General features: G+C 40.8%; 1 protein-coding gene across 2 annotated transcripts; it reads right to left on the bottom strand.

Annotated features, from left to right (window-relative positions):
• Nucleotides 1-1318: 1318 nt before the first annotated feature.
• Nucleotides 1319-5513, bottom strand: LOC103452798 (protein FAR1-RELATED SEQUENCE 11-like). 2 transcript variants are annotated; one of them, XM_070810820.1, is made up of 6 exons: nucleotides 5175-5513; nucleotides 4869-4979; nucleotides 4708-4793; nucleotides 3127-4116; nucleotides 2496-2939; nucleotides 1319-2404 (listed from the first exon to the last, which is right to left on the bottom strand). In XM_070810820.1, exons 4-6 carry the CDS (start codon nucleotides 4075-4077, stop codon nucleotides 1604-1606), a joined length of 2196 nt encoding a protein of 731 aa, XP_070666921.1. In that variant the 5' UTR covers nucleotides 4078-4116; nucleotides 4708-4793; nucleotides 4869-4979; nucleotides 5175-5513; the 3' UTR covers nucleotides 1319-1603. The 2 variants fall into 2 exon arrangements, with proteins under 2 accessions (XP_070666921.1, XP_070666920.1); XM_070810819.1 differs by lacking the exon at nucleotides 4708-4793 and having other exon boundaries at nucleotides 5175-5380.
• Nucleotides 5514-9765: the final 4252 nt, after the last annotated feature.

Raw genomic sequence — 9765 nt, 5'->3', positions numbered from 1 at the left:
TGCTAAGTAAGTTTGGTGGATACTTATGTGAGTAGTTAGGATTTTTTTTTTAAAGAATAAAGTGTACTGATAAATAATCAAACAAGAGAAGTGAATTGGGCCTATCATTGGAAATATTTCCCGGAATAAATATTTCGGGGCTGGGGTGTTTCACATTTAGTCTCTCTAACATTAATGTGATTCAAATTAGACTTTAGCAAGAATTGAACCTGTTTATACCATATTTAGGGCCTCGTATGTATAAATACTCGGGGGTCTTAAATGTAATTATGTAATAAAGGAATGGGCAAATATGTAATAAGTGAGGAGTTTTTATTCTATAAAAGGATTCATCACCCTCACAATTGGAGGAGGTCATTTTTAGAAGGCCAATTCCTAAGGCTCCTCTCCCCTCTCAAAGCTCTCACTCTCAGAGCTCTCTCTCCCTCAAATAAATACATATTCAGTGTGGACGTAGTCCAAATCTTGGGGTGAACCACGATACCTCTTGTGTTATTTACATTACTTGCAGATTCACAGTCAGATTTACGTTGTTCCAAGACTTCTGGTTTTGTGCATCAACATAATCTAATACCTTTCACTTACAAGTGAAGAGAAATACTACTAAACTGTAGAGGCATCATTTCTTTTTTTTTTTTTTTTTATAAATCAAAGAAAGTAACTATTTCTTTTAAACTTTTAGGTGCGAATGGTAAGACCTGTGGTTTTGATTTTAACTTACACTAGCTTTTTTTTTTGTTCTTTTCTTTTTATCGGCCACGCTGGCCTTGGTAAAAAGGAAAGATGATGATTCTTTACCCTTCTAATCTCTTTATCCTTCCATGCCCTCATATTTGAATAGTCATGGTTAAGTCACGTCAACATCTTCTATTGATTTTTTTATAGAGATAATAAAACAAAAAACAATGTGTGAGAGGAGAGGATAGGAATAAGAGGGTAGAGAATCCTCCTCCAAAGAGGAAAGCCTTTTCTTCTGGCAATGCAAGATAAATAACAAAGCTTTTCCTTGAACAAAGTTTTTGTTTTTTGTTTCCTTTATTTAATTAGTCTCTGAGATGTGCGTGCAAATAGATTTTTTCTTACCGCACAAAATACGATTCAATGAATGTTTTTATTTTGTTCAAAATATCAATTTTAGTTAGCGTTAGTCAAAAGAATTTAATCGAAGTGCAGATAACCTATAGTCCATGAATGTTACTTGTGTGTGTATGGTAAGAGTACCTGATTACGAACTTCCTTTTTGTTTCTTTAGGCGTAAGGTAAGGTGTCCCCCTTATTAGGGGGCATTACGATTAAGGTAACTTTATCACACAAGATGAGACCAACATGGCATCTTATAAAATCCCAAGTTTTCTCGTCTCTTAGCTTAGTTCCACAATCCACATTGATCGCTAACAGATTCTTGTCGTCGTCGTTTGTCTTCGACTGACATTTGGTTCGCCAAAACAAAAATACACAGTTGCTCCACAAGAACGGACAAAAGTAAAGAAGGTTGGGGAAAGTATAATGCTATTCCTTTGTTACACGTTTCCTAGTATTTCCGATCTTTTACTCTACAAGTACCCTACCGTTGTAACTCCATTCAACATGTTAATCGAACCTCTCACTGCTGGACGCTCAGACAGCAAGGCCCTGAGCAATGCCGTCGCTTTTTACTAATTTCAACCATATCTCTTGGCCTTCTTTCCTTGAGCTTCCCTAGAGTAACGGATTCATGAGAATTGCCAATCCTGAAACGAATGATTCCATCACCGTGATCTTCCACATCCGGCAGAATCAATGAATCAGATGGACAATTATAAGCAATATCGATTGCATTATGTGTTGTCCTGGGAAGGTCTTTAATGCGTGATAATACCATTGCAATTTGCTCGCAGGCAGCATCGAGGCGTTCCTCTGTTTCAACTGACTCCGTAATAAGTGTTGAAGCCATGGACTCCAATAACTGAATCTTCTCAGAATTGTCTGCAATGGTAGCAGTCTCAAAGGTGTTGGTGGAAGATGAACTGACAGAACACCAACGGGTGGGTAGATATTGGTCCGGAATATGAAAACAATTATTAGTTGACAGGACACGAAGAACATGCCTGCAAAGGATGCCTGAGAACTCGAACTGATAGCAGGTACAGCTAATGTGCTCTTGACAAGGAATCCAAACCACTTTGCAGCCTCCATCTGCCTCAGTATGGTGTCTGACCTGGAAACAACCTTCATCTACCGCAAGAGATGCATATTGTGGAGCCGATACAAGTTCCTCTTGAAGTTTTCCAAATGCATAAGGAGTAAGAACAGAGGCAGCGTGTGATTCAATTGGTGAACCTGTCTTAAGGCAAACTCTCTGCAGTTTCCTTTCGATCTTTTGCTTCACCCCAACCCGATCATTATAATCAACGACATCAGCTGCCTGTAAAAGTGTTTAGCATGGTAAGAATTTCTACTGAATGTATGAACCAAATGGCCGGAAAAATAAAACAATATAAGAAAAGTTTACAGACCTGCTCTACAAAACGGTCTAGTTGAGACTGTGCACTCAAAAAGCGTTGGATAAAAGCATTAATTGACTCTGACTGACTTGTACTCATGATTCCTGCAAAAAAGTAATTCCTCAAATATGCTAGAGCCCAAAAATTCCGCAGTGCGTATAAGCTGATTACATGCTTATTTGCCTGCAATCCATATTCATTAACCATTTCCCTCCATCTATCTTCAAAATCTTCCACCAAGTCCAGATTAAACAGCTGGTGAAACTCCGCTTTCCAATCATCATAACGAGGACCAAGAAGTACAGAAAACCAATCTGAGAACTTTGCGACGATGTGCCATATGCAAAAGGCGTGCTTCGACCGAGGCATTTCGATAGCAACAGCCTCTTTCAGCCACATGTTATGGTCAGTTAACATTGTCTGTGGAGCCTTTCCTTTCATGAAGCCCAAAAATGTCTGTTTAAATGCAACAGGTATTAGGAACAAACAGAAACCATAAACAAGACAAAGTCAGTAAGAAAAGGGTACAAACTCAGTTACAAATTAGTTTGTGAGCCAAAGACTGTCGATGTTCATATGTGCTGGAGAGAATAAAAAGATTATGAAGATCATTCCATAATGAATATGCCAATAAGATTCTTACCTTCAATGCCCAGGAAAAGGACTGCATATTTTCATCCCGCAGAAGCGCACACCCAAAGAAACAAGTCATTCCATGATTATCCACTCCAAGCCAAATGCCTAACAGCATATCATAGGCGTCCAACCAATGAGTTGTGTCAAAAACCACTGAGTCTCCAAATTCCTCGTACAATTGAACTGATGAAGAATAAGACCATGCAATATGTTCCAGTCTGTTGTGACCATCTATTTTAAATTCATACTTGAAATTTGGGCTTTCATCTTTCATCTTTTTGCACATTGCTATAAGATCAATTGCATCAGTATCTCTATTAACATTTCTAAAAGACTGTAGTAGGTTTCTCACGTCTATCTCAGTAAATGGCAAGCAACCTAGCTTAACACCTTTCTCCATCTCCATCAATCGTAACATTTGCCGCACTGACATCCCAGCTTTTGCAAACATGCAAATCCGACTCTTGTCATCAGTAGACATGGAACAGTAGGCGGGAAGGAGACGCACTTCATTCGATTTCAATAATTCGTGGTTATGGATGTTGCTAAAGCCTGTAACACGCCATTCAGGGACATCAAAGTCTGCCCGCTTAACAATCCGCATGTATGCTTGACAACCACATCGTGAAGATTTACGATTTCTTTGCATCTTTCCATCTTCGGATGGCTTCATCTGTGGATATCCACCACGATGACAAGTAAAATCCCTCCTTGTCACTCCCCGACCAACACCATCCTTGCCTCGTGTACGATGGCGCCTAATTGAAAAGCCACACTGTTTTGCAAAACTGCAATAAAATTCATAAGCAGCTTCTTGGGAAACAAATCTTTGTCCGACAAAGGGAACAAGATTCACCGAAGTCTGTCGTGACAAAATCGTGTCTTCAGCTGTTTCCTCTATTGTGCCAATGTCATCCTGGGATAAATCTTCCATCCCTAGACTTGTACCTTCTGACATTTCTTTGCTCAATACACGAATTAAACTTCAGTTATAAACCTGCAAGAAAAACTTAAATTGCTTAACAGAATGAATAGATGACATCCAAAAATAGCGCGGTCACAAAACCTAAGTCGTGCTAACCTAAACCCTTCTACTCCTAAGGAAGTGGGTGATATCATAGGAAAATGATAAAGTTCTGGTAGAGACAAACATATAAAAAGCATTTTCAAAGGAGGATGATACTTCAATGGCTTCCATAAACCAACTTAACGATATACAAACCCAGACACAAACACATAAAGGTCTGCCATTACTCAATCAACTTTTCTTTCTTCGTATCTGATCTTTTCGCCTAATTATTCATCTTTACCAATCTTATGACTAGGCAGGCAAGAAACTCAAGCTCAACAAAGTACTCAATTTCTGCTTCTTCTATCGGTTAAACGGCTGTAATCTGCATGAGTTCAATCTGCAAGACGTATACACCATGGCAAATGCAGCAGCGGAGAGTTCAAATGAAACTCCAAAAGAAAAAGGAATAACACTTCCAACAAATAATTATACTCAACAAAATCAAATTAAGAACCCAAAGCCAAAGTAGCATGATCTTGATTCAGTACATCAATATGAATCAAATTTGATGATTACCAAACTCAGACACGGTCACACGGGCTTAGCCAAGTTGGTTAGCGCAGTGTGCTCCTCTCTCTAAACCCAAGTTCGAATTCTCATCCCTGTAGTTTAGATGAATTTAGTGCAGATTATCGCATGTATCAAAAAACAAATTGTTGATTACCAAATAAACTTACCTGGAGCTATGATCTCCAACTCAATTAAATTTCTCCAAACTCCCAAGAATCTCACACATACAATTTGCTCATCTTCCACCTCACCAACACCCAATCACATCTCCAATCCACCTGAATCCAACAGAAAAATTTAAAAAAAATTACTAAAAAAAATCACGTTTTACCCATGAAAAATAAAGCCACCAAATTACAAAAAATTCAATCAAATTCATAACCTCGAGATGCATTCGTATATGAAATAGCTTTACTTCATCAAGCGGATATAATTTAATTTAATAAAATTGGGGAAAATATATAAATAAATACCTGAAAAGTGAATGTAACGGTCAATAACTAACTGAAAATTAAAAGAGCGATAGTGAAAAGAAGAAAGTGGCGGGGAGGCAGGGGAGGGGAGAATAGAGCGCATCCAAGGGAGAACGATAACCATTTAGGCGGAGACAAGCTATCGTGCGCTGTGTGGATGCACGAGGTTATCGAGCGCATACGGCGGTTCTCAAGCCGTTAGATTGGCGAACGATTGAATGGGCTTGTCGTAGGCCCATGATTTGCGCGGGTTTTGTGTGCTTTCGTGCGCACCGTGGCGGACCAACTGCCGGTACGAGTCTACGAGATGTGCGCGTTTTAGTGTGCGCTTTATTGTATGCGGCGTATGTTAGAGCAAACCCTAGATGTTCCGTAATCTCTTATGGGCCTCATTGAAGGCCTGGCCTGGCATGTTTTTCTTTATAAACAAATGCCTGGCAAGTCTAAGTTGTGACAACCCAAGGCTGGCCCATAAAACGAACATTTGGGTCGGGTTCAGGTTATATAATCCAACTCGTTCGTCCCATACATGAGTGGGCGGCAAATCTACCATGGAAAGCGATTAAGGCCCGGTTTGGTATTACTTTCTCTTTTTTTTTTAATCTTTTATTTTTTTAACAAAAAACTGCTTCACTTTAAGGCTAAGTAATAAAAAATGTTAGGTAAACTAAAAAATCTTACTTATTTTAAAAGCAATAATCTCTAGACATCAGCTTTTGAAAACAGTCTGTAAATTGCTTTTAAAAACTTCTTTTATTAAAAAAAGGGAATTGACCCTTCATAAATATATTCAATTCATGTAATACCCTCACTAGTTTCTAAAAATAGCATTATTTATTATTTTGCACACATTTTATTCCATTTGATAGCAAAGTGACTGCCCTACATACCACACCACCATAATTGGCACCATCACCTCCATCACAATCATACCATCGCCACTACCAGGGCGGATCCACCTTGGGGTAAGGTGGGTCAGCTGACCCTCTTAAGCTTCAAAGTCTTTCATGGAAAAGCTAGGTGCTGGCCTTTAAGAATCTAAGATGTCCTTGAAAGATGTCTAACTGCTTGACGAATTGCCTTTGCGGACAGTTAGGTAGTTGCTAACCTCATGTCTTTGTATGCACTGATATGGGCATTTGTCGATAGGCTCATTCTGCCTACATTAGCATTTGTCGACATGCTCGCTCGAAAGTTATTGGCATTTATCGACAGGCCTTCCAAGGCTCAACAAAATGCCAATTTGCATGCTTTTCTATTAAAATTTTTTTGCACACAAGCGCTGACACACCCCGACCCAGAATATCCACTGGACTCCGAATCAAGCTGTGTTGGCCGACACCAGGAGGGTGACGAAGCCATAAAATGCAGTGAAGTGGAAAATGTAAATAAATTTAAATCTAAAAGTGCCTAAATATAAGAGTGCGCTTGTAAGTGGGAATGAGCCCATTTTACACGTAATGTCAGAGCATAAGTAAAGTGCAGTAAAATTAGGATAAGACTTATACCATTGGGAGTAGTCTCTGATATCAGCATTTGCCAGAAATCCTCATTAACTCGAACATTGTCACTGAAACCTGGAGGGGTGAAAAACAAGGGTGAGTAGGCCTAAAAATAAAGTTTTATAAAAGCCTTTTTGAAAACATTATGAAAATACTTACCGTAGCCTGCAATATCTCAAAAATACAATATGTCACAAAATTCATAAATAAATACATGACATTCATAATCACATAATCTCGCATAAGCAAACATATCATATCGAGTGCTCATCGACACATGCTGACACACGAGTTCATGCAGAGGTATTCTGACATGAACATGACTGGGTGTAATAATGATATATGATCTAGTACTACAATCACATGAAGACTAGAGCTAAGTGCAGCATATATGAGTCATAATTGCCTATAGCAATCTAGGACAGGATTGGCACCTACAATAGATCCAAAGTGAGTGTACGGTGCAATGTGCACATACACGTGAAAGACTGGCCCTGGCTCAGGGTTGACTTTGTCAGTGATGTTTCCATCCTCATCTGTCAGCAATGCTGGGGGACACTTACTAGTTCCATCAACAAAGGAAACCAGATTTCGACTGCGGAGGAGAGGTAGCATTTGGGCTTGCCAGAGAGGGTAGTTGGTACGATCAAGTTTGATCGTGAGAAAATTGGAGACATTAGGAAAGGGAATGGGAGAGGAAGATTGAGAAGCCATGGGAGAACGGGGAAAAAAAATTATTGTCGCTAGACTTTAGCTCTTTGATACCATGAAAGAGTTTAAGCTAGGGTTCGAAAACTGTGAACTGCATAAACTCATCAAGGAGTATGGTTTGGCTTTCTTACAATCTGCATCATTGCAGTATGGTTTTTATACAGTTTTACATACACCCGCATGCCATAAACAATAGTACACGCATGCAATAAATAATGTGAGATCATGCAATATTCTTCTGCCCATCTTCGACAGGACTTCATGGGTTTCATTTAGAATAGTCCTTTCACCATGTCAGCAGCACATGGATTATATGTCAGCAGCACATGGCTTATACTCAGGTAGTTTGAACTGAATATTTGGTTTATCACGCCCCCGCAAGCTGAGTGGGCGCGGACGAACAGGAAGCTTGGAAAGAAGATAACTGAACCGTGCGGTGGACAAGCCCTTTGTTAAGAGATCGGCAAGTTGGTCAGTAGATGAAACATATCCCACAACAAGTTCATTTCTAGTGACTTTCTCTCGAACATAATGATAATCAACTTCCACATGACGCATACGAGCCTGATAAACGGGATTGGAAGCCACTGCCAGTGCACTGATATTGTCACACCACAATTTTGGTGGAGTGAGAGGAAGACGAAGATCACAAAAAAATGTGTCTGAACCAAGATAAGGTGGCAGCTGTGTAGGCCATTTGGCGATACTCGGCCTCCGTACTTGAGCGAGACACGCCGCGCTGCTTTTTAGAACTCCAGGAGACCAAGTTATCCCCTAGAAATATGCAATGACCACCAGTGGAGCGACGATCATCAGGGTCACCAGCGTAGTCAGCATCGGCAAATGCTGTGAGGGACAAAAAACTGGGTTTATAAACGAGACCGCGATCATGAGTGGCTTTCAAATAGCGAAGAATGCGTTTGACGGCAACCCAATGTGTAGTGGTGGGCGAATGCATATACTGGCAGACTTGATTCACAGCGAAAGCAATGTCCGGACGTGTGAATAAGAGATATTGGAGAGCCCCAACAATACTTCGAAAGGTTGTTCCATCCGCCAAGGGCTCGCCCTCATACAAACTAAGCTTGCGGCCAGGGAGGGCTGGAGTAGACAAGGGTTTGGCGTCAGCCATCTGAGTTCGTTTGAGGAGGTCCAGGATATATTTTGACTGTGTTAAGTACATGGCCGTTGGCGTTCTCGTAATTTCCATTCCCAAAAAATAATGCAAGGGACCAAGGTCCTTCATGGAGAATTTTCGACCCAATTGATGAATCAAGGTGGAGATGTGAGCTGGATTATTACCGGTGACGAGGATGTCATCAACGTAAATGAGCAAGTAAATGACATTAGTTCCATTGCAGAAAATGAACAGCGAAGAATCTGCCATGGAGGCTTGAAAGCCGAGCTCCTCCAGATGGTGAGAGAAGCACTGAAACCAGGCACGTGGAGCCTGTTTTAAGCCGTATAAGGACCGGCGAAGACGGCATACATGTGACGGAAACTGCGGATCGACAAAACCAGAAGGTTGGCGCATGTAGACTTCTTCATTTAAAGAGCCATGAAGGAACGCATTTTTGACGTCAAGTTGGCGAATTGGCCAGTTAAAATGAAGAGCCACGGAGAGAATGATCCTGATGGTAGCATGAGTGACGACGGGACTAAACGTCTCACTGTAATCAAGCCCTTCTTGTTGATGGAAACCATTGGCAACAAGACGTGCTTTAAATCTTTCAATGGAACCGTCAGATTTCCGTTTAATACGGTAGACCCATTTATTTGGTAGGACATTCATGGAGGGATGAGAAGGAACTAGGGACCACGTTCCTGTGCTTTGTAGAGCATTGAACTCTTCTGCCATTGCCATACGCCATTCGGGAGACTTATTTGCCTGTGTAAAACAAGAGGGCTCAACAAGTTCATTAGTCACATCAGAAACAAGAGCATACTTGGGGTTTGGCTTCTGAATGCCATCCTTTGAGCGTGTAACCATGGAGTGAACAGGTTGAATTTGTCTCTGAGAGGAAGGTGAGACAGGAGCAACACCCATTGCAGTCGTAGGGGATGGAATGGAAGAAGGGGCAGGGAGGTGCGGATTTGGTGGGAAATTAGAGGAAATAGGGTTAGGTTGGGGGGATGGTATAGTGGGATGCATGTGATGGTGCGGATGTGGTGGTAAAGGGCAGGGAATAGGACTAGGGTTAGGTGGGTGAGATAATATGGGGAATAAGTTGGACGGATGTGGGTTTGGTGGTACAGTTGGGAAAATGGGGTTCCTAGAGGGATAATGGAAAGAAGAGGGGTCAATGTTCAGTACCATAGACGATTGGGAGGATGAGGACGTTGTAGAAATGGATTCTTTGTATGGAAAATTGGTTTCA

This window comes from Malus domestica, chromosome 13, assembly GCF_042453785.1.
Source record: "Malus domestica chromosome 13, GDT2T_hap1".
In the NCBI taxonomy this organism is placed as follows: domain Eukaryota; kingdom Viridiplantae; phylum Streptophyta; class Magnoliopsida; order Rosales; family Rosaceae; genus Malus; species Malus domestica.
The sequence above is the reverse complement of the archived record's forward strand: the minus strand, read 5'-3'. Positions and strand labels throughout refer to the sequence as shown.

What these genes read in the sequence shown, in the direction of transcription:
- LOC103452798 (XM_070810820.1), bottom strand. Translation starts at nt 4,077, where the DNA reads ATGTCAGAAGGTACAAGTCTAGGGATGGAAGATTTATCCCAGGATGAC. An exon ending in CCTTTTCCTGGGCATTGAAG is followed by an intron (nt 2,940 to 3,126) that starts GTAAGAATCTTA and finishes GCATTTAAACAG; the next exon opens with ACATTTTTGGGCTTCATGAA. An exon ending in TAGACCGTTTTGTAGAGCAG is followed by an intron (nt 2,405 to 2,495) that starts GTCTGTAAACTT and finishes ACACTTTTACAG; the next exon opens with GCAGCTGATGTCGTTGATTA.